Source organism: Diabrotica undecimpunctata, chromosome 1 (genome assembly GCF_040954645.1).
Source record: "Diabrotica undecimpunctata isolate CICGRU chromosome 1, icDiaUnde3, whole genome shotgun sequence".
NCBI lineage: Eukaryota > Metazoa > Arthropoda > Insecta > Coleoptera > Chrysomelidae > Diabrotica > Diabrotica undecimpunctata.
This window is the reverse complement of record NC_092803.1, coordinates 75,972,840-75,999,425: the sequence shown is the minus strand read 5'-3', so window position 1 is coordinate 75,999,425 and position 26,586 is coordinate 75,972,840. Positions and strand designations below refer to the sequence as shown.

The window sequence follows — 26,586 nt, the reverse complement described above, 5'->3', positions numbered from 1 at the left end:
CTAACAGAGTCCCTCATTTTGCAAATTCACCATGCCATGTTACGATCTCTTATGTTATTATTAAGATTCTGACCCTTTTCTATGAAGCTCAGTTTATTTTCCTCAGATTGTACTTTTCTTTTTGATTTGTCAAAATAAATTTTGTAAAGGGAATGAAAATCATTCGGTATTACCAGCTTCTGATTATACGGGAAAAATTTAAATTGTCCAGGTATATTTTCATTAAATGGTTCTCTCTGGAAGGCAGCAATTTGGGTTCCGTGAAAAGTAGGTGTTTTGTCCAAAGTCTCTTCCAAAATGTCAATATTGTCAGCAGCAAATTGAACGAATCGATTGGGTACCAATTCTCTCGGTATGGTCACATGATTATTCTACAAGTAAAGTTGAATTTCTTCTTTGGCGATGCTGTTACGGACTCTAAGAGTACCGATGTATGAAATTGAATGACCGCAACCGTGTATTGCTTCAATGAGTTTTTTCGACCCTGTTTCCTGGTGAACTAAAAGTCCTAGCCCAATATGCTTTGGAGTTTTTATTTTTCCATTCGAACAGGCAAAAATAATGTCTTGGAAAATGCTTACAGTTTCAATTTTCTTTTCATTATCGCTTTCATTGCGGACAATAAGATTAACAAGAGCTTATACAAGCTTTCAGGAATAGACTTTTTGTAGTCTCTAACAATCATTCTTTTTTAAATCGGACTCAGTTGACATCTTGTTTATCTCGCTTCGGATAGTTTGGCACATTTTGACTAGAATGTGTTGCTCCGATGCCCCGAAACTAAAATTGTCAGATTCGTCGTGGTTATTTTTTCTTGCATATTATTAGTCATAACTTGGCATAGTTTTTGATTCGGTGAGTGCTTTTGACAAAAGATGCACTTTTGTAAATTAAAGGGCTGTTCAAGGGCCGTTTTTGAAAAATATCGTCTCTAGGAAAATCAAATGGCAGTTTAGTATTTTTTGACTTGTACGAGGCAATGTTCTTTGAGCTCGTATAAGATTTATAACAGTTTTTGTGCAATTTTAAAAAATCTTGATTTTTTAGATCATCAAACTTTGAGAATATATGCCGCATGTATTTATTCCCATGACAATTTTTCATACGTTCGCTCGTGCATTCAATAAAAGTTTTTTTTGATCTTTCTTGAGAGTTAACCAGCCTTCCTCCTTCCAAACAAATAAGACACACATTTTGAATAAAAACGTCTTGTTCGGCATCAGATTTATGGAAAGAAACATGCCTTAATCTGATTTTTGACTCAAGTTCGCTGTCAGAGCTGCTGCTGTTCGTTAAATCCATTTCTAGATGGATACAAAAAAAATACTAACTGTAATAATAAGTAAGTACTAAAATATTGTTAACTTACCAATAAGTTTAATTAATCACTGTTAATAATATAATTAACACATAAGAACTTTATTATGTCTCAAAGCTTATGAAAAAGAATGCACATATGCAAAACAATACTACACTTGTTGCGCTAGAATATATACAACCATATAACACAACAGCGTCTCGAGGTAAAAACGACCGTAACAACATCACCATCAGTAGAGTCGATTTGCGGTTGACTGTGGCTGTGGCATAGGAATAGGAATCTCGCCCTCTCTCGCATCTCTGCGTTCGCCACTGTCCGTCGTGACATGACATTCGATTTATTTAATTTTTTTTTAAACTAATTATCCAATCAACATTTTAAAAAAACCCACATGTTCTCTGATGTTTGGTCTATAACGTTTATAAAAAGCCATTTTTTGCTTTTTTTAGCAAAGCGATTTTAAAAATATGGGTTTTCAGGGCAAGTGATTTTGTATGAAGGCGCTCCGTATACAACAATGGTTTAACGTATTTTTATAAATAAAAAAACAATATTTCTAATGTCCGGATAGGTATGCAAATTTGAGGAATGAATTTTCGGATATTGTTCATCCGAAAAATGATGAAAAAAAATGAATTTTTTTTTTGTAAGGCTCCCCACCACTCTCCTCCCACTACGATTTTTGGACGACCAAGTGATTTTGCATTACAAAAATATTAGAAACCAAAAAAAATGGGTTTTACATTTTAGCAACAAAGTGCCCACGAAAATCTATTCTAGAAGCCTTTTGCCAGTCTATTTACTCTACTATTATCATAGAGAACCATTTCTTTAATTTTGACGAACGTGCGCGGCGTTCGACTGACTGTGAGTTATGCGTCGCTCACTGTTCTAACAAACCATAGCTTTAGCTAGAGTTATGCACGATTTTGTATCAGAATGGAATAAACAAATGGTTATTTTCAAGAAAAAGTGTCGTACATTTCTGCTTAAGTGCGCCGGACAGCCGTCATCTAAAAACCATTAGTTTTGCCGAATATCAAAAAGCACATCATCTAACGAATCAAGTAAAACATTTTGCAGGAAATGTAAGTAATCAGAACCATTTAAACGAGCAGTCACAGGCCCAAGTAGATAATCGTTAACTACTTAACTAACTTTCAATAAAATAACATCTTCATGTGATGCTGTTACATTTTAATTATTGCAGTTACGTCAATGTTCTTCTGGAACGGCGATATAGTAAATAAACTTCTTAACTTTGTGTGCAAGGCAACTGATAACAACAAATTAAGCGAAATCTTACCTATTTAGAGAGTATCAAATAATTTTCGCTACGTATATTATTAACTACCTCTTTTTCTACATACCTTTCGTCTTAGCTCTGAAGAAAACAAGGTTGGAATTAACAATAAATTGAAAATAGCTGCTAGATATATCACCAAGAACAAAAATTCAACTGTATTAGGCTCGACCTAAAAAACTCATTATTATTAATTTTTAAATAACTTCAAATCAAGGTATCTTACCAAGGTTATTAAAAATAGGGTCATACATAATCCAGTTGTTGTTGCAAAGAACTGAAAGAAATATATTCTACTAAAGATTTGTTCCGATTTTTGAGCTAACCTAAAAATTTAAGAATAATGAAGTATTTTAAAATTAAACGTAAACTTAGTTAAATATTATTTATTGTGATATTAATAATGTTGGTGCTCTAATTTTAGTTAACAAATAGATTTAATTCAAAATAAAATTAACAAATATACGCAAATATGCACAACAAATAATTAATATACCCAAATAGGCCAAAACAAAATGGGAATAAGTGAAGTAAGATGTATAAGTAAGAGTGCTATCACCACCGAATTTATTTTACTTCTACTACTATTATGTATGTTAAAGGCTTTCTTCCACTAAGTAAGAGTTATGTTGATTAAACTTAACTATGTATATGCACCAACATCTAAAAATATAGAATATCTTGAAGAATGTTACTCGAATGTTAAAAAAGTCAGAAAGTTTATTGAACACATGAAGTTAAAATTTTCATAGTATAGCTAAAATATTAGAGACCGAAGGCCTATGTAAATCCAGAAACCTCTTGCAATAGAAAACAAGAAAAACCTAATCGAATTGGATTCCGACAAACAAAAGCAAATTAAGAAAAAGTATTTATACCTCGATAAAACGGGAGTAAATCGTCTATCGTCATTCATTGTAATTGAATAATGCACATCAGTTCATTAGCACGACAAGCAGCGACTCTTATAGGCCTAACTTTCATATCAGTGCGCGTGTTAACTTTTTTATGGATCTTCTCGATGTGAGAATTTAGTGACTTGACGTAAGAATAATAAACACACGTTTTGCATGTTCGACTTAATAGCTTTAATTTTACTGTCGCACAAAAATAATCGTAGGGAATTTGCAGGAAATCTTTGTGTGAAGCATTTAATCGTAGAGACAAAATTGACTGGTACATTGAGAAATTGCCCGCCATCATCCAAAACCAAGTCATTAACTGTTTGTTCTACTTTTACTGGTGGTGGAAGAAACCTGTTGTCTACAATAGGACACTTCTTGGACGACAGCATTCTGTTTATAAATTTTAAATTTTGAAGCAAGTATTGGCTTCGACTTGCATGTTCTGAATACCATTTAATGTCTAATAAATCAGTAGATCTTGTTTGCCCGGCCAAACATATTTTGCGGAGCCATTAATTTACATTGAACTCCATAAACACATTTCCTGCATCCTGCATACTCGAAATTGGATCTTTCTAAATATTCACGTTCAAATATAATATATATATATATATATATATATATATATATATATATATACTCAGTGACATTAGAAGTGTTACACCCAGAAGGAATAATTTCTTGAACTAAATTTTTTCGCAACATGGTAGATTTACATCAAGGATGAAACAATAACGTTGTCAAGAATTTTTATTAACAAGTAATTAAAAAAAATTAATAATGTGTTTAACGACCTCGTAGCTGAATACACTTCTGTATACGTCTATGTATTGACAAAATAAGATGATCGATGTTTGCTTGTGGCACCTCTTTCCAAGCAACTAAGTAACTTAAACTTAATGTATTAACTGTGTCAGAGTCTGTGGAGGATGGTGCAAAGTGGACAGTCTCCTTCCCATCATATCTCATCATACATGTTCGATAGGATTTAAATCCTGAGCACGGGGCGGTCATGACAAAACATTAACGCGAGCTTCTTGGAGATAGTTCATAGTTTAACGAGCAATATGGGGACGCACGTTGTCTTGCTGAAAAAGGACGTCTTGACGGCCGTCGAGATAAGGCAGTTAAGTGATTTGTAAGATGTCATCAATATAACGCACAGCTGTCATATTACCACGAATAAACATAAATGGTGATCGGCTACCATAGACAATAGCCCCTTAAACAATTACTCTAACTGCCCTGTGTACATACCTCTCAACAGTAAATCCGATATCTAGTCGCTCTCCACGGCGGCATCTTACCATCCTACGACTATCATGCATTCCATTCAGCGATGAATCCCGATTCATCGCTAAATGGAATGCTACATTATGCGACTCTGCCACCCAATGCTGCCATTCTCTGCACCAATTCAAACGTTGATGACAATGGTCGGCAGTCAAAGGAAGCCCTAGTCGTGGGTGGAATAAAACCAGTCCAAAATCTTGAATGCGACGGTATACTGTACGCATACTAACAAGTCTACCCACTACTCCAAACCATTGGTCAGCAATTTGACGCGTAGTATTAAAACGGTCTTGCAGAGCCAGTAATATAAAGCGCCTATCTTGACGCTCTGTAGTACGCCTCGGTTGACCAGTTGGTCACCTTCGTGTTCCTCTATCTTCGTTTGTCTACACACGACAGACACTCATAACCGTCATTGCTGTACAATTAACACGACCGCCAATTACGCGATACGACAAAAGTAGAAAAGATTAATCCATTGATATTGTTATCATGGCATGTTTTAAATATAGTCATTCTGTTGCCAAAAAATTAAGTTTATGAAATTATTCCTTCTGGGTGTAACACTCCTAATGTCACGCTCTATATATATATATATATATATATATATATATATATATATATATATATATATATATATATATATATATATATATATATATATATATATATGTGAGTGGCCCAAAAGTCTGGAAACGGCCAAGTATCTAGTAAATGGCTAGTCATAATTGTACAAAATTTGAGGTACACTTATTTTAGGATACCCAGATTCCATTATTTGATATTTGCATTGTTGCCAGACTTGCAGTTTCTATTATATTATTAGTAACTTTTGTTTTTCAAATTCATCACCGTGTATATTCAGTCATTATTAGAATCTCCTATTCAATACATGTTCAACCATATGTAAAACTTACGATTTTATGTAGTCTGGAAGGTCTTAAATAGATAAAACAGAAGTCTGGCAACGCCTAATTGTCTCAAAAATTTTTTAATACTAACTATTTTCAACTACATTAAAACGTAACAATTGATAGATTATACATTTTTTAGTAATGGCTACTTTATCAAGTGTTCAAAATGTGCTCCATTTGTGAGTTAACAGTACCCTAATCAATGGTAGAATGCGTTTACCATAGTTCTCCATGATTGTCGAGAAATTATTCGAGATTTTAGACAGTAGACAGACAGTAAACTGAATTTTTCAAGTATCCCAAATAAAAATAATCTTTAGGATTGAAATCTGGTGAACGTGGAGGCCATTCAATTCTACCTCGTCTACCAATCCATCTTCAGGGAAATATCTCATCTAAATAACGCCGAACATTTAAACCAAAATGAGCTGGAGCTCCATCTTGCTGAAACCATACTGAAACCATATCTGATTAAAATTAGCCACAAACAAGTTTCTCAGTGTAGGTACAATTTCATTTCTAAGTAACATTTCGTGTCTATCTGACGTTAAATTTCCTTCGATAAAAAATGGCCCAATTAACTGAGTACCTAGTATACCTGACCATATATTTAATTTTTGTGGTCTTTGAGTATGGTTTTCAAGCATCCAGTGTTTATTTACGTCACTTCAGTACCTTAAATTGTGTCGATTTACACTTCCACATAGTGGTAATAACGTAAATTGCGAACAAATGCTTCAGTGTAAAAACATATTCTGTTAACGAAATTTTCATCATTTTCAATTTTATCCTTCATTACCTCAGTAAACTCTAATCTACGATCGAAGTCATCTTCACTTAATTCTTGCAATAAGTTAATTTTGTATGGTTTTAATTTATTCTTACGTAATACACGTAAGACTAAAGAACGATCTACATCATGTACTTGTGCAACCTTGCGTGAGGATGTATGTGGATCTTCAACAAAACTTTGCATTATATCTAAAGTTTTGTTGTCATTCATAATTCTTTTCGGTCTACCTGATCGGTATCTATCTTTTACTTCTCCAGATTCCTCAAATCGCTTTACAGTTTTTTGTACCGTCGCCTTGTGAATAGGAGAACGGTTTGGGAAAGTATCATTGAACAAGTTGGCTACTTCACAATAAGATATTTTTCGATAAGAGCCATTTTAGAGAAGCAATTTATCTTGCAGAACTTTTCGAAACACAACTACTGTCAGTTTTAGTTAATAATGTAAATGACGAACAAATTTCAAAATCACAGCATTCTAGATTTAAATATATGTATATTTAAATTTATTAAAATATACATATTTTGCACTGTTTTATGTATTTAAGATCTTCCACACTACATAAAATCATAAGTGTTACATATGATTGAACTCGTATTGAATAGGACATTCCAATAATGACTGAATATACAGAGTGATGAACTTGAAAAACCAAAGTTACTAATAATATAAGAGAAACTGCAAATCTGACAACATTGCAAATATCAAATATTGAATCTCCGTATTCCAAAATAGGTGTACCTCAAATGTAAAATTATGACGAGCAATTTACGAGATAATTGGTCGTTTCCAGACTTTTGGGCCTCTCTCTCTCTCTGTCTCTCTCTCTCTCTCTCTATATATATATTTATATATATACATATATATATATATATATATATATATATATATATATATATATATATATATATATATATATATATATTGTTATGATATGTAAAATCGAGAAAAATATTGGGTTGATTAAAATATTTCAAAGTTCAAAAACATTAAAATAATTCAGATAAGTAGGATAATAACCAACAAACATTTCGAAGAAGGAAAGTTTTTAAATTCTTGGATTACCTGTATTAAACAAAATGTAAGCTATGCATAAATTATTTCTTTGTTATACTTGAGTGACCCGCATAATTTTAAGTGAAATCCAAAGACAATTGAACCGGGTTTTCCAAATACATTAATGCAGTGATTAAAGACAATAGAAGAGATTTTAGAAAGAGGTTTTTGTTAGTTTTTAAGAATTATAGAAAAATATTATTTGTAAATAAGTTTTAGGAAATTTTATAATTATAGGTAAAAATTTGTTTGTTATCGAAATAAAAAAATGGGGGAATTGTGACGAGTTTTGATTGGCGGAGATTGAAAAAGGTGGGATAGGTATGTAGGAATGAAAGTTTAGCTAGATTTAGGAGAGAGAAAAGATAATCAGTTGGTTTTCCAAGTCTGTAAGACGAACAGTGATTGTTCTCTGGCGGTTCCCGAAATGTAGCAAGCAGTAGTGTTGAATGTTAGTGAGTTTTTGTGGAGTTAGTGTATCTGACAGAAGCTGAAGCAGCAAAATATTGTAAGTCATATTTCTCTACTTATATTCCAAGAGTCACTGTTCAGGCCAACGAGAGATTCAGTTTATCGTAAAGAGAAGATATTCCAAGAGTCATTTTTCACTCGGGCCAACGAGAGATTCAGTTTATCGAGAGGAGAAAGGCTATCATAATTTGAATGATTTGTGCTTTTGAAGGAGATCATTAAGGACGATATACTTGCAACAATCTGTTGTAAGATTGCTGATTACATAGGGAGCGGTTGAGAGGAGATAATATAGTCTACAAGGAATAAGGATTTGGACCACTCATCATCAGAGAGAGATATTTTTGTTTTCTGCAGTTTTTTTTCTTTTATTGATAACACAATTTTTACACTTAATTTAGAAAGGATATAAATATTTTGATTAGGAGAGTTAGAATAGTTTGGGATTTTGAGATTTCAATTAATATTGTTTGTACCATTAATTTTGATTGTTCACGTACGTAGAACAAAATTTTGAGAATCATTATATGAGACTTGTTTATTGAAAACTTTTGAGTGTGAATTATTTCATTATTTTTATTTCAATATATCGATACCTTTTTGCCATAACATCGTAAGTGACAAAATTAGGGAAAACATTTTTATTGAAGAATCGGATCTATCAAGCCGCCAGGCACCTCCCAGCAAAATTATCGTAAGGTATAATAGCATAGTCTTGGAGAAAAAAACCGAATTTGCTGTAACGTAAGTCACATAAAAATGTGAACAAATCTATTTTGTAGTTGTGAAAACATCGCATGGTCACCAAAACATCGTAAGGTGCAAGTCACGTGGTACAAAAATTGCTACTTACGATGCAGCGAAGTGCGTTACGATCTATTAGTGCACTGTGTATAGCCGCAGAATCAGAACGTAAGTACCACAAAATAATTTTTTCGATAATTATTTATGGTTTTTACTTTTGCTTTAGGCATAAAAGATAATATAACGTCGAAAACAAGAGGCTGAAAGAAGCAGAAGACAATGTTCGTACAAGTATATAATTATGTGGAATGATGTGGAACACGAGGTGTGCCAACAATTTTTATTAAAAACCTCGGATATTTCACAAATGACTTTGAGATATACGAAAGAAAACTCTACGTCAGCCTCATTTTCCAAAATAGATCCGAGAGGTAAGCATGTTCCACATAACAAGACTGGGAAAGAGCAGAAGCAGAATGTTTTAGATTTTATCACGTTGCTACCCGCTGTTCCACCTCATTATTGCAGAAATAAAACATCGAGAAGACACTTACCCACTGAATTTCGTAATGTATCATTCTTATACGAACTTTTTAAGAAGAAACAGTTAGAAAATGGCATAACTAAGAACGATATCGTTTCCCTGTAAGTGTTCTGAAAGATTTTTAAGGCAGAATTTATTATCGGATTTCACTTGCCGAAAAAAGATAAGTGCAAAGTATGTGAAGTGAGAAAAGACAAAGATTTTGAGGAAACAGAAGAAACAAAGCAATTGTATGAAAAACATTTGGAAAACAAATAAAAATGCAAAGACTCATTTCTAGTTGATCAAAAAAAAAACTATCTTAAATTCAAAATTTTTATGTGCTAATTTCGACGTACAGAAGGTGTTAAACACACCACATGGAGACAATTTGCTCTTGTACTACACCAGAAAGTATGCTTATTACAATCTTATAGTTTACGAAAGTGGAACCCAAAATGAGTTTTGTTATTTGTGGGGAGAATGTGACGGAGGACGTGGCAGTAACGAAATATCTACCATAATCTACAAATATTTGCAAGAAGTTGCATCTAATGATCCCGACTTTTCTTAGGGATTCTGTTAATATAACATCAATCAGTGTGCGATACTTACTACCAGGCCATACTTATATGCCTGTCGACTCAGTTCCGCAACAATTGAGCGGTTTATCAAAAAACGCGTAGTATGGGCTCCATCAGAATGGTGTACATTGATATCCAACTTTCGTACCAAACCTAAACCATTTGAAACAATAAAAATTGATTTCTGCGACTTCTTAGAATGGAAAAAAATATCTAATGATGTACTAAAACCGAGTAAATTCAAATGTAAAAACGGAAAACCTATAAAAATCAGTGAAATTAAAAATGTAAAATTTGAGAAAGGTACCCAGATATTATTATAGAGGTTGAATATTTAAATAATGGCCAGAACTGCATCAATTTCACGATGGAATTAAAAGGAAAAAAAAAACCAAAACGGCTTTAGTCTCAAAAATTGTCTATTTCCGTTGCAAAGAAAAAAGACCTAATTGATCTCTGCGACTACAATATAATTCCTCTCAGGTTTCAAAAGAATAAAGAATATAGGCTAATGAAAACGTCAGCTACGCCAGATAAGCTAGCAGAATCCGATGAGGAAGACGAAAGCGATGAAGGGCCCCAAGATTAGATTTCTGCTGACTAGCTATGATTCACATTTATTATATCACATGCAACAACATTAGATATTATGACTATTTGTAAGTTTATGAGTAAAGCGATTTGTTGTTCAGTTAAATGCCTATTGTACTTTTTACTTTTCACAAATAAATTACCTTACATAAATGATTTTTGGTATTTTTTTATATATATTTATGTTACTTTATGAGGCTGTGTCTAAACATACTTTTTATCGTAAGTGCTGAGCTTACGATAACAATCATAATGTGAAATTATTTCTGAATTTACCAAAATTATCGTAAGTGTTGGACTTGTATAAAACTGCAGTAGCAAAATTATTTTTAATGCTTCCAAAGTAACGTAAGTCCAAATACAAAAAAACTGAAACTATTTTGAAGAAAAATCATTACTTTACTTCAAACACTCATCATAATACGTCCGGATGCCAATTTTCACTTCAATTGGACATTTCTAAACACGTTTATTGAAAAAACTGCCGTACTGTAAAATTTACTAAACGAGACTTACGATGTTATGGCAAAAAGGTATCGATATAGTGTTAGATCATATGTGTTTTTTATTATTCCGGTATTCTTTGGACCTTACCTTTCACATGTAATAGCATAGATATGGAAGCACGAATTTAACCCTGAGATAAAAGAATTAAAAATTGTGATAGAGTCATAATCATATCATTTAAATAATTTTAATTAATCAAAAAATTAATTAGCTAATTATTGCTTGGCGCACCAAGACTTTGAATATCACAATAACTGGCTTCCAAAACGTGGGGCTTGAAAATATCGCAGCTTTACATTTGAAGGAAGGGAAAGACATCTGGAATAAGTACAGGTGATCCAGAGATAAAAACATATAACATTGAGGGAATTTGAATTTGAAAGTATTTTGACAATTTTTCCAGGGAATATAAATTTGATTTATTGATTGATCGTAGTTAGTGGATATTTACTGCTATTGAATTATTTGATTTTATTTTCTTTGCCAATCGTACATTTGATATTTATTTTGAATTATTTGAATTTTACTGATTGCATATTTGATATTTGTCGTGAAAATTTAATACATTTGGGGAGAAATATTGTCGTGTTCTGAAACATATAGAGTGTTGTAAAATTTCACATTTGGCGGGGACAAAAACAGTAACGAAAAGAAACAACATGTCGACCACAAGGAGTCAAAGCAAAATGCAAGAAAGGAAGGAGGATAACAGAGAAGAGGAAACAATTGTTGAAGAAGGATCGGATAATGAAGGAAATGTTACAATAGTTGAGGAGAAAAAAGAATTATCAGGAATAGAGAAAATATTACAACTAATGCAATTACAGACACAACAAATACAAGAGAATCAAAGGGAAACAAAACAAACAATGAATGAAACAGCAAAGAAAATTGATAGAAACCAACAAGAAACATCACTAAAAATGGATAGAAATCAACAAGAAACAAAACAAACAATGAGCAATATAGAGCAGCGTTTGGAAAACTATGAACAGGAAATTAAAGGATGTGTTGAGGGGATAAAGAAAGAACTGATACAACAAATAGAAGAGATTAATGAAATTAAAAAGAAAATGGGAGAACAAGAAAAGAAAGTAGAAAATAAGATGAAGGAAATCAAGATTGGCCAGAAAAAGGAATTAGAACAGTTAGAAGAAAAATTTGAAATGGCGCTACAAGACGACAGGAAGGAAGTAGAAAGAAGATTAAAGCAAAATGAAAAACAAATGGCAGAAATTGAACTAAGAGGGGTAGAGAGAAAAGAAGTTATCATCCATGGAACAAGCGAGGCGAAAATACAATTTGGCGGGGATATTCAGAAAACACACCCAGTACCGTTTGTTAAAAATTTGAAAACCAAATTACAACATATTAGATATTTTGACGATTGCAAAGAAACAATTAGAAACCATTTGAAAGAAGGAGCAGCGTTATGGTATGAAAGCAAGGAAGATGAGTTTGAAAATTGGACAGATTTTGAAAATAAATTTCTCAACTATTTCTGGGGGAAAAATAAACAGAGAAAAATCAACCAAGAGCTACAGAATGGAAAATATCACGAAAAAATGGGAATATCTGAAGAAAGATATGCTTTGCAGATATATAACAATTCAAAATATCTAGAATATAAATATTCTACCGAACAGCTGGTAGAAATGATCAGCAGACATTTTGAGGAAACGTTGGAAGATCACGTGATTTTGAGAAACTATCAAGATATTGATAGTTTGTGCCAATTCCTTCAATTAAAAGAAGCGAAAAGAAAAGAAATGAGAAATAGAAGACAACATGACCAATATAATGGACCGGAAAGAAGGTATTCCTCAAATTATGACCAGAGAAACCGACATCCCAGATCAACAAACGAATATAGGCCGAGAAATTACAATAATTACAATAGACAACAAAATTACGATAACCGGAATGATACACAAAATAGAACAAATGAAAATCACAACAGGAATAGAGATGCACAAAATCCTCCGAATAGGAATACAAACGAACAAAGGGACGATAGAAATAACCAGAGCTTCCAACAACAAAATAGAAGGGAGATGAATCATGTAGCAATAGGAAACGAAAGACAAATTTCTAATTCTAATCTAATATTTTTAGATGCATTTATAAAACATAAAGCGATTAAAATTGTGATTGATTCTGGCTCGGAGATATCGCTAATCAATAAAAAACTAGTAAAAGAATTAAATTTGGACAGATTTGTGTATAAGATTCCTAGGGTTGATTTAGTGGGTGCAAACAATAAAAATTTGACGACAGTAAACGAAGGTTTGGGAGTACAGATAAGAGTGGGAAACAAATTCCATATTATGAAATGTGTGGTGATTGAAGATTTAAATCATGATATGATAGCGGGAATTGATGAATTGAGGAAAAAAGATATCACCATAAATTTTTCGGAAAATAAACTGGAAATCAGAGCAGAACCAGACAACACAGGAGAAGAAAAGCAAACAGATAGGAAAACAAATTCTGGAAGGATCAATGCACAGGAAAAACGCAAAGAAATCGATATGACTGTAGAGGATAAACCGAAAGTACAAGAACAAGATCTAACAGAAGAGAAAAAGAGAAGGAAGAAAAAGAAGAAGAGTTCGAAAAGAAAGCAGGAAAATAAGATGGAGACCAGAGAAAAACAGGAAATAGAAGGTACAGAAGAATTGTTGGCAACCGACGATAAAACAGAATGGAAGCAGGAAGAAAAAGAAGGTATCATCAGAGAAATGAAAGGAATAGAAACATGGTGCTCGGAATACCAAAGGGAATTAGAGGATAAAAAGAAAACAGAAGAAAAAATGGCACTGATGGACGAGAATCCAGAATTTTGTGAAGAAGTATTATGGACAGTGAACAGATGTGAACAAAAGGAGGATGAAAGAAAAATAAAGTGTGGAGAAAACATGGGAAAGAAAATAGAGAAGATTTTAGGAAACCATGGAGATCTTGTTAATGAAGTAAACCGAGTGGCTAAAAATTATGAACTTTCTTTTAAGGGAAAATACTTGGAAAAATTTAAAACGAAAATATATCCAATCCCGTATAGAGACAGGAAATATACGGGGTATTTTTAACATTCACGACATCTATCAATATCATGAATAGATTTTAATAACATAGTGAAATAATTTGATCCTGGAAAACTTTTGTCATTTTTAAAATTTAACAAAGAGTTTTCGGCAGATCAAATGGCGGGGATTTGTTATGATATGTAAAATCGAGAAAAATATTGGGTTGATTAAAATATTTCAAAGTTCAAAAACATTAAAATAATTCAGATAAGTAGGATAATAACCAACAAACATTTCGAAGAAGGAAAGTTTTTAAATTCTTGGATTACCTGTATTAAACAAAATGTAAGCTATGCATAAATTATTTCTTTGTTATACTTGAGTGACCCGCATAATTTTAAGTGAAATCCAAAGACAATTGAACCGGGTTTTCCAAATACATTAATGCAGTGATTAAAGACAATAGAAGAGATTTTAGAAAGAGGTTTTTGTTAGTTTTTAAGAATTATAGAAAAATATTATTTGTAAATAAGTTTTAGGAAATTTTATAATTATAGGTAAAAATTTGTTTGTTATCGAAATAAAAAAATGGGGGAATTGTGACGAGTTTTGATTGGCGGAGATTGAAAAAGGTGGGATAGGTATGTAGGAATGAAAGTTTAGCTAGATTTAGGAGAGAGAAAAGATAATCAGTTGGTTTTCCAAGTCTGTAAGACGAACAGTGATTGTTCTCTGGCGGTTCCCGAAATGTAGCAAGCAGTAGTGTTGAATGTTAGTGAGTTTTTGTGGAGTTAGTGTATCTGACAGAAGCTGAAGCAGCAAAATATTGTAAGTCATATTTCTCTACTTATATTCCAAGAGTCACTGTTCAGGCCAACGAGAGATTCAGTTTATCGTAAAGAGAAGATATTCCAAGAGTCATTTTTTACTCGGGCCAACGAGAGATTCAGTTTATCGAGAGGAGAAAGGCTATCATAATTTGAATGATTTGTGCTTTTGAAGGAGATCATTAAGGACGATATACTTGCAACAATCTGTTGTAAGATTGCTGATTACATAGGGAGCGGTTGAGAGGAGATAATATAGTCTACAAGGAACAAGGATTTGGACCACTCATCATCAGAGAGAGATATTTTTGTTTTCTGTAGTTTTTTCTTTTATTGATAACACAATTTTTACACTTAATTTAGAAAGGATATAAATATTTTGATTAGGAGAGTTAGAATAGTTTGGGATTTTGAGATTTCAATTAATATTGTTTGTACCATTAATTTTGATTGTTCACGTACGTAGAACAAAATTTTGAGAATCATTATATGAGATTTGTTTATTGAAAACTTTTGAGTGTGAATTATTTCATTATTTTTATTTCAATATATAGTGTTAGATCATATGTGTTTTTTATTATTCCGGTATTCTTTGGACCTTACCTTTCACATGTAATAGCATAGATATTGAAGCACGAATTTAACCCTGAGATAAAAGAATTAAAAATTGTGATAGAGTCATAATCATATCATTTAAATAATTTTAATTAATCAAAAAAATTAATTAGCGAATTATTGCTTGGCGCACCAAGACTTTAAATATCACAATAATATATATAAATATATGTATATATATATATGTATATATATATATATATATCTATATATATATATATATATATATATATATATATATATATATATATATATATATGTCTTTACAAACAATCTCTTATTATATCTGAATGCCTTCAGTGACTCGAGCGTATACTGACCCGATGAACGTGACTATAATAATACACTTACCTTACAATTTCCTGATGATACTTGATATATTCAACCAAGGAGTCACTTCGACCCTCTATTAGTTCGTAGCAAAGCAAGTCGCATTGAACACCGATAAAAGTACTCAAACCAGCCACCAGCAAATCGCCACTGACGTTGATTAGAGTATCATAGTACACTGCTATTGACTGGTGAAGGTAGACAATTTGGTGTATAGGTGTTGTTGACACATTGAAGGGATACCATGTAGCAAACGGAAGGCCGCCATTTTTAGGATAAAAGATTGGAGTTGTCACTGAAAACGTGCAAGCCACTATCGATATGGCAGTAAGGAACACGTTTGCCTACGAAAATCTTTATTGAGTATTATGACATTAAACTTTCGATAAAATAATCGCTAGGAAAAAATCACAATTTCCCATTTGGTTAACAAATTTTAATTATACAACGTATTATTACATTTGACTTAGAATCTCCATTCTTATTATTTTTTGTTTTATAGGGCAATAAAACTAGTTTCAACTTTCGTTAAAATTTCAAAAATTTATTATTAAGATAGTATGCAAATAAATAACACTTTTACTATACATATTCACTAATTAATGGATTCCGTATGTATTATTTTTAGTTGTTTATTCTAGTAAGGGAGGAGAATTTATCGGCAGTAACTGAGCTTTTTATGTTGTATATTATTAGTGTAATATCACCACCCCGTTTCTTCAGCAAGCTACAAGTCATCCTCAATTTTAAATTTTAAGTTGGATTTCAGCTTAAATTTTTGTTCCTTTTTTTATAGGAAATCGATAAGAATTCATCATTTATTTATTTGTTCTTGTAATTGGGTTTCTAATACTTCTGCATCATCGTCGTATTCTGGTATATATTATTTCCTAAATCCCCTTAAAATGACTTTTTTTGTGGCAACGCAGTTGCTAACTTTCATTCACTTTCGTTAGTTTTGTGAAAGTTCAATCATAGAGGTCGGTGTAAGTCGCGAAACTTTTTATGGATTGTTCTACACGGATAATCTCATGATTATTTACATATACTGCGGATTTCTCGAAGAAGCTGACCTAAACCCGTCTTTGCGGATTTTATCAAAAATTCACTAGAGAATGAGCCCAGTCATACAGGCAGTTACCTGCGTTACCTTAGTGGCATCTTTACGTGGTGGCAGAAATCTTTCATACAGGTAGTTACCTGGGTTATCCTTAGTGGCATCTTTACGTGGAGGTAGAAATCTTCCAAGTGTACAGCAGGTGTGCAGCCAGTGCAGCTACGGTGGGAGATTACGAAATGCGCTCAAGATTCGCCGGGTAATTTAAAGATATTAATAATTTTTAGACCCTCTATTTTACTTGTGATCATATGAACTATATATATATATATATATATATATATATATATATATATATACAGTGATGAGTGCCTTAAGAACCGGCAAAATAACGCAAAAGATAGAAAATATAATACGTTGTGAAAGAAAAAGAGATGAAAGTAGTAGAGGTGGGAAATAATCGGTAGAAACCTATAATTAACATTATAAATCGATAGTCTCACACCTTTAGACGTTAGCTTCGAGCTAAATCACCTCGGTCATAATTATTATGTGTAACGTATGTGTGACGTATTTCCATTTTTTAATTTCACATAAAGTAAAAACGGATTGACCACAATAAAGCAAAAATGTGAATAAAATAATTTAAGTAATAGTAATTATTTAAACTAAAGTTTTAAATTATTAATTAAGAATAATTTCTACTATGATGTGAGGATTTCATATACTCTTGTCACGGAATAATCACTATCCTTCGTGGATTAGTGGTAAGAACTCGACACAGACGTCGCAGACAATTAGAGTTCAAAACCCACATGTAGTTTTTTTTTATGCAGAAATTATGCAGAGATCGTTTTGCTTAAGTAAAACTTCTACAAAATTAAAAAAAAATATTGTAAATAAACGTATTTACAATATGTTCAAATAAGCCTTCATTAGCAGCAGAACAATAACCCAAACTGTCACTAAAGAAATATAAAAGTTTGATGGATCAGAGTTCAAGTCACGATGTTCTCATGCAGGCGCTCAGTGTTCAAATCCCACATGAAGGTTTTACTTTTTTAAAAATTTGAAAAATTATGCAGATATTATATCGTTTTGCTTTAAATCACTAGACATTTATTTCAGTTTTTATTAGAAGTGTTTATAGTAAAACATGAAAAGCTTATTGAAAAAACAATGTCGTACTTTCGAAAATAAAGTAATAATTCTTCAAACATAAAAGAACGTTCTAAATAAATGTACTTCCAAAAATATTTAAATAGGTAGAAATTCTATAAAAATAAAAAAAATTATTCTTATGAAATGTATTTACAGTAAATGTTCGAATAAGCCTCCATTAGCAGCAGAACAATAACCCAATCTATTATAAAAGTTTCGTCTAACATTAGTTAATGTTTCTGGACTAATACCTCTCATTGAATCAGAGATCTTTTCTCTTAATTCTTGGAGAGAATTAGGCCTATCGTCTTCAATTCCATATAGCTTGGACTTGATATATCCCCACATAAAAAAATCACAAGGTGCAAGATCAGGTGATCTTGCAGGCCAAAAAATATCTCCGTGGCCACTAATCAATCGATTAGGAAAAGTCGAACTGAGATATTCACTGACGATGCGAGAATTATGTGCGGGACAACCATCGTGTTGAAACCATATGGAATCGAAAGGTATTGGTAAATTACGAAGGGCTGGGACAATTTGATTTTGCAGAAGTTCCAAGTATTTCCGCCCAGTCAACATACCGTCTATAAAAAATGGACCAATGACATGATTCCCTATTATGCCTCCCCAAACATTTACTTTTCGAGGACGCTGGGTACGAGCGACATAAATCTGACGAGGATTTCCTCGAGACCAACACCGAGCATTCATTGAATTGTGACGGCCCTGCAATGAAAACGTACATTCATCGGTGAACAAAACGTTCTCTAAAAAATGTTCATCTTGATGTGACATTTCCATTGCAGTTTGACAAAATTCTAAACGTCTATATTGATCCCCAGGGAATTGTTCGTTGGATTTATGAAGTTTATAGGGACGGTATCCATGTCTTTTCAAAATTTTACCTACTCTAAATCTTGAAACTCCATATTGTTCTCCGAGACGAGATGTTGATTGGGTAGGATTTTGCTCAATACTTGCACAAATTAAAGTGTCCCTTAGTTCCAAATCTGGATTTACCTCCCTTCGTCTACGAACTCCTCTTGGAGTGAACACGGATCCATAAGTAAAAAAATTACGTATAATAGACTGAATTGTTGATCGTGCTGCAGCCGGCCTATTTGGAAACATATTTACAAATTGTTGTCTAATCATGTTGTCTGATAATCCATTCACATGCCAGACAACAATTTGCACTTTTTCCTCGACCGTTAAAACCATTTTCACGAATTGTTTTTTCAATAAAAAGTTTCTGTTTACCGTGCAAAAACACTTCTCGGTATGTTATTATTTTTGATGGCTTGATGATTTGGTTAGCTGTAAAGCAGGCAGCTGTTTGCGCGCATCCATTACAATGTTGTTAATTGTTTTGAAAATTATTACCTGTACAGAGGAATTTCTATTAACACTGAGAATTTAGTGATGGATTTGGCATTAAACAGTCTTAACCGGATTATTTTGCAATCACAACTGAAGACTGTAAAACTAAAATTGAATTATTTTGTATTTCTATTTTTTAACATTGGAATAAGAATAAATTGTAAATAATGAGTTTTTCGAAAACTTTTTACCTAATATGTATCATATTTTCTATTATTTTTTGATTGAATAAAACAAAAACTTTATCCTTGGTGTGAATTGAACCTCCAATCTTCTTGTTGCTAGACCACGTCTCTAACTATTACGCCAATTCTACACACAATAATTATTTTCGGATTGAACATACCTACCTTTAGTTTAATAAAATATTTCAGTTAAGTTATTTTTATTATTAAATAAACTTAAAGATTTATACTTAATTTAAAATCGTTAATAATTAATGTTTTTTACTATAATATATCTTAATTTATTCAATCATTTATTCTAACATCAGAAATTATTGAAATAAAATATTTTCGAGGTCATCCGTATAATTATGACTGAAGTGAAATAGCCACGTCAAGAACTAGCTTTATCTCATACTATCTCACAACTTAATCTGTCTTCTATCCTTCCCGCTATTTTGCCGGGTGGTAAGGCACTCATCACTGTATATATATATATATATATATATATATATATATATATATATATATATATATATATATATATATATATATATATATATATATATTGTTATGATGTGTTTTTTGTTTGAATGATGAGCAATGAGTATTTTTAATAATATAGGGTTTTTATCGCGGTTCTCAAAGAATTAGCTTGTAAGTACTTTTTTAAATTATCTTTATTATAACTATTATGAAACACACATATATATCTAACCTAGTCAATGTAAATTTAAAATAAACTATCTTTAAACTGATATTCTTATAAAACTAATTAAATTCTATAGACAATCTAAAATTTAAACAAACTATCTTCAAAATTGAAATTGTTATGACACTAACTAAATTATATTAACAAAATTTTGTACCTTTCTTTCACTGAATGCCTAAATGAACTATTTTCCACTAAGTATATAGATTCTAATCACCACTGAATGTCTTCGTACTTCAGTTATCCTTGTTTTTTTGTGAAATTACTTTTTTCAATTATCAGCTTCTACCAATTTAAGATATATTTTTCTTCACCAGCATCTATACACCACCAACCAAACCAGCAAACAGCATTTATATTTATTCTTCTTTTCAATATACCAATATCCAATTATTATAAGTTGATTTATACTAATCTCCAACCATAATATAATTTAATTTCTTCCAATATACCTTTTTTTATCTTCAATAATTATTTGTGTATAATTATAAATGTGCATTAAATTATATGCATAATTTTTAATCTTCATTTAACTCACTATATTAAACTATTGGACTATTTGTACTTGATTCACTGACTCTAACTAACTTTCATAATAAACTGCTTGACTTCTGACTAAAAAACTTAAAAACTGCCATCTTGAATCCAAATCACGGGTATTTATATATTTTTGGATTTCTAGAACCATCTCGTAAGATATCATGTTCCAATTTGTTCTATTTAATACTTGTCTGAATTTTCTGGAACAAACCATTTCGCAAACATGGCCATCTCCGGAGATCCAGAGAATTCCATTCTTTTCTATTAATAATTTTGTTTACATTTAGGCTTTTCAGATCAGAATATATAATTAAATTAGTAACTAACACTCTAATTTAATAAAATACACATTTCAAACAATATATTATATAACCCCACTTTATATTCGTATTTATTTCCTAAAATGTCACTTAGGAATGGAGGGTATAGTGTGTTGCCTAGTCACATGGCTCACTTAAAAATATCTACAAAATCATAACTACTAAAATACAACTTTTTACAATTATTATATGCTAATTTATTAAAAATGCCCTCACATAAATATATTTTTATTAAATTCTCTAGTATATAACTTATAAATTATTTTCTATAAACCCTAATCGTATCAATACCCCAAAATAATATTTAAAATAAATAATTTACTTATTATTTTTTTAAATATTAATTTTCTCATACCTTATTAAATTTAATAATTCAAATTTTTTTTTTTTTTTTAAATGTGTTAAATACATCCCTGTTCGCTGTCTATGTCAAAACAGAGAACAACGGAGCACAGTTCGGCTATTCTATGGTCAAACTGTCATGTCAAATGGAGCAATGGATGCGATATCAGAGAATAAAATATAACCTTAATTAAAAATATAATAGATATGGTGTTCTGTTTATTTATAGACAAAATCTAGGAATTATTTCTATTCAAAATAACTTCATCAATATAAATTGGTAAGTTTTTTTTTTTTACTTTATTATATTAGAAAGACATTTTTATAGCAATTATAGTATCTAACCCCAAATTATGATTTTTAGGGTATCAAACAATTTCCATATGTACAAAATTCAACAAGTATGATGTCAAATTTATTCACAACAAAGAAATCTACCATCTATCTATGAAATGGATCTATCAGTAAGTTATTAGTGTTATTATATTTGTGTTAAAGGTATAGAAATCATTATTCAATCTCTTCATGATATTGAAAAATGTCGTTGATATGAAATATGCCTCTTAGTCTGTTCTCTGCATCTATTAACACATAACTATTTAGTCCATTCTGATTTTCAATTATGTATGGACCTTCAAACATTGGTTGTAATTTCTTACAACGGTTTTCTTTAACATTACTTTTTCTAAGTGAACGAATTAACACTAGGTCTCCTTTTTGAAATGTGATTGGTTTTTTTATATTTCGATTTTGTCTTCTGATATATTTTTCAGCTTTTCTCCTAATTCGGTTATTCACTTTCTGCATTACTTGTTCTAACATATCCTGATTATATTCACTAATCCACTTTCTGTTTCCTATATGGCCAAACATTAAATATTCTGGTACTTCTTCTGTATTCAAATTATGTGTATTATTTAAAAAATACTCTACTTGTGGTATATGTTGCTGCCAAGTTTCGTGTTGATTTTGGCACAGTATCCTTAAATATTTTATAACTTCTTTAATATATCTTTCTGCAGGATTTGCCTGAGGATGTCTGATACTTGTAAAATGAATGTTGATTCCCTTTCTCTCACAAAATGCCCGAAATTTTTGGTTGTTAAAATATGTAGCATTATCTATTATGCAATTTCTAAATGGTCCTATTTCTTCGAAAAATTGATTAATATATAATTTTAATGTTTTAACATTTGTTCTAGAGCAGGGATATAGTTTAATAAATTTTGTATATAAATCGACTATCACTAGTATATGCTTTTTTCCTGTTGGACTGAGAACTAAATTTGAAATAAAATCCATGGAAACTGTATTTAGTTTTTCATATATAACATTAGATTTATATGTGTTCTGGTTTTTGAAATTCTTTTCTTTGTTTAGTTGACATATTGGGCATTGGGTAGTAATTTCTTTTGCTATACTTATGTCATTCTTTGCAAAATAATTGTCCCTAAATAGCATCCATAGCTTTCTTGAACCAATATGCATATAATTGTTATGTAAATTTTTCAATATTTTCTTTGCTAAAGTTCTAGTTATTACATATACTTCTATGCCATTTATTATTTTATAATATACTCCATCTTTCCTAAGGACTTTTTGTTTTTCACTCAAATTGATCTGATCTCTTATAATTTCTTCTTTAGAATATAATCCAGTATTTTCTACTAATTGATTTAATCCAATTTTTATTGTTCGCTGCCCTTTTTGTGGTGTATTTTCTAACCTTGATAAAGCATCTGCCACTATATTGGATTTTCCAGAAGTGTATTTCATTTCAAAGCAGTATTCACTAAGTATTAGACTCCACCGATGTATTCTACTGTTTCCATATTTGTTATTTAATATAGACGTTAAAGCTTGGTGATCTGTTTCTATTGTAAATTCATTACCCAACAAATAAAATCTTAATTTTGTGACACAGTGTATTATACTTGCTAGTTCTAATTCTGAAACTGAGTAACCCTTTTCATGTGGCTTTGTAATTCTTGAAATGAATTGTATTGGGTATTCGACCCCATCATGTATTTGTAATAATACCCCTGATAATCTCTCTATTGATGCATCTGTTCTTAATATGAATGGCTGTGTATAGTCAGGATAGTATATTTTCAAATTTGACAGAAAAATGTTTTTAATTTCTTGGAATGCTAGTTCTCTTCTCTGATCCCATCTCCATTTTACACCTTTTCTCAGTAGTTCAAGTAATGGAATTTCTTTTATACTTAGATCTGGTATCATCCTTTTATAATAATTAATTATTCCAATAAATCCTCTTAAAGTTCTTAAATTGTGTGGTGTTTTATATTCCTGAATGACTTGTGTCCGTTCTGGATCCATTTCGATTCCCTTAGTATTAAGTTTATAACCTAGATATATGACTTCTTTTTGAAAAAATGTACATTTTTCTTGATTTATTTTTAGTCCAACTTTGTCTAATCTATTTATTATAATTTTTAGGTGTTTCTCATGATCTTCAGCCGTTTTAGAAAAAATTAATATATCATCAATGTAGTGAATTACAAAATGTTCATATTGATCCAAAATATCATGAAGACATCTACATAGAGCACTGCAAGATGATTGAAGTCCAAATGGTACTACTTTGAATTGATATACTACTCCATCTATCTGAAATCCTGTATACTGTCTACTTTTTCTTTCTAGAGGTATTAACCAAAAGCTATGCTGTAAATCAATTTTAGTGAAAAATGACATTCCTGTAATTCTTCCTAATATTCCATCTATACTCATTGGTGCTTCAAATTGCTTTTCAGTAATCTTGTTAATATTCCTTGCATCCAAACATAACCTGATTTCACCTGATCTTTTTCGTACTACTACTATGGGGTTAATAAAACGTGTGTCTGCCTTCTCAATGATCCCATCTTCTAACATATTATTAATTGTTTTGTTTACTTCTTCTCTGTATTTATATGGTATTGGGTATGATTTTGTTTTAAAATCTTTTTCTTCTTTAACTTTTATACTATGGATATAATTTTGTGCAATTCTATTTTCTTTATTTACAAGTCCCTTGTGTTGCTGCAATATGGAAATGACTATTGATTTATATTCTTCAGGGCAATTTAAAACTTTCATTATATCTTCTTCTTTACAAATAAAATTATTCTTCATTATGTACTCATTATTCCTTGCTTCCAATTTTACGCACTCCGCCTCGTAGGCATCCATCTGCTTAAAATTTCCATTCCTTAAATATTCACTACAATAATTATTCTTTACATTCTTTTGGGACATTTCCCTATCATCAAAATACATTTCTTCTTCATAAACATCATTATTTTCTTTTAATAATATCCTATCAACTCTTATTCCTTCTTCTACCTCATCTTTCTGCATAAATTTAATTATTTGCCCTTCCAAAGTTACCATTTTTTTTTCAAAATCTATCTTTACTTTCTTCTTTTCCAATTCATCATTTCCCATTAATATATCAACACATAAATCCTTGACAATAAATCCTTGCATATTAATTTCTTTATTAAGAATATTAATTTTAAAATTGGCTAGTTTATCAATTTCACCCAACTTCTTATTATTTGCACCAACAATTTTAATTTTTGGAATCTTTATTATATCTGATAATTTTAATGTATTAAAAATAAAATTCTCCGAGACTAAAGTACTTTCTGAACCAGTATCTATCATAATCTTAATCATTTTATTTTTGGCCAAAGCATTTATATAAATTAAATTAATAGATTCAATAATTTTCTCTTCATCTAAAGAAATAAATTCAGAAGGTTTTTCATAATAGCAATGGCCTAACTTGTAATTCAGAAAGTTTACTGCACAAAATTTTGATTATTAGAATTGTCAGATTGTATCTGACCACTTGGATCTGATGTCCTATGTCTTTCCCTACTATGACTTCTACTCACATTCTCCTGCCTTGTACTACTTCGTTCCCTGCCTTCGCAGCTTCTATTCCTTCGAACACAATTTACCTGTCTGTTATAGTTAGGTCGTTCTGTATTTCTTCTATTGTTAAAATCTTGTCTATTATTATTAGTACTGTTATTAAAATGTTGTCTATTATAATTAGTATTATTATTAAAATTTTGTCTATTATAACTAGTATTATTATTAAAGTTCTGTCTATTTGGATTAGTGTTAGTATTATTAAAATTTTGTAAATTATCACCATACCTAGTATTATTGTTATATGATTGTCTATATTGTTGATTATCATTTTTTTTATATTGAAAGTTATTATTGTTTTTTCTGTTGTTAGTATTACTTGTCATATTGCCTCTTTGTATTCTTTGAATAAAATTAATAAAACTATCTATTGTTTGAATATTTTGTACAGTTACGGTTTGCACAACATCAGCATCAAAATGTCTAGATACATTTAAGACTGTTTCATCCTCTCTAAGTGGTGGTTCTAAATATTTTGCAACTGTTATCAATTTCAATGCATAATCTACCATATTTGATTTTAAATTTTGATTATACTTTCCAAAATATAGAATTTCTCTAAACTTGGCTTGCTCTAATTCACCCCAATAATAATTTAAAAATTTATTTTCAAATGTTTGAAAGTTATCTAAATCATTTTCAATACTAGCAAACCAAGTTGCTGCATTGTCATTTAATGTCACTCTAATATAATCTTTAATATCATTAATATTATTCACAAATCTTAATTTATGTTTTAAACTATTTATGTATACTCTAGGATGCAAATTTTTTATATTACCAGAGAATTTAATCCCAGTCTCATTTGTTAAATTTAAGTAAGGTCTCCCTATGTCTCTCATTTGTGAAATATCATCTATTCTCTGTTCCACATTTCTTATTTGATTACAATTTATTTGGATATTTTGTTGTATATCGTCTAATTTTTCTTCTGTGTTTCTCCTGTCTTCGTTAATTTTTACTTCTAAGTTACATTTCTGTAACTCTATTTTCTGTTCTATATCTATCTTATTATCTTGAATAATCCTCTTTACTTCTGTCCTCTCATTGTCTATCCTTTTCTTGTAGTCATTCCGTATACTTTTTATTTCATTTGCTACTTTTTTCTCTGCAGCTTCAAGTTTTTTATCCATTTGTTTTACAATTTTATTATTATTAT

At 30.8% G+C, this 26,586-nt stretch overlaps 1 protein-coding gene across 2 annotated transcripts in view; it reads right to left on the bottom strand.

Moving 5' to 3' along the window:
- LOC140450752 (odorant receptor 10-like) overlaps positions 1–26,586 on the bottom strand; it is a 72,472-nt gene that overhangs the window by 21,525 nt on the left and 24,361 nt on the right. For both annotated transcript variants that reach the window (XM_072544426.1, XM_072544431.1), the window contains exons 3-5: positions 15,825–16,147; positions 2,851–2,950; positions 2,692–2,796 (exon numbers count right to left, since the gene is read on the bottom strand). In XM_072544426.1, coding sequence (XP_072400527.1) covers positions 2,692–2,796; positions 2,851–2,950; positions 15,825–16,147 — 528 coding nt within the window. The remainder of the gene's footprint in view (positions 1–2,691; positions 2,797–2,850; positions 2,951–15,824; positions 16,148–26,586) is intronic.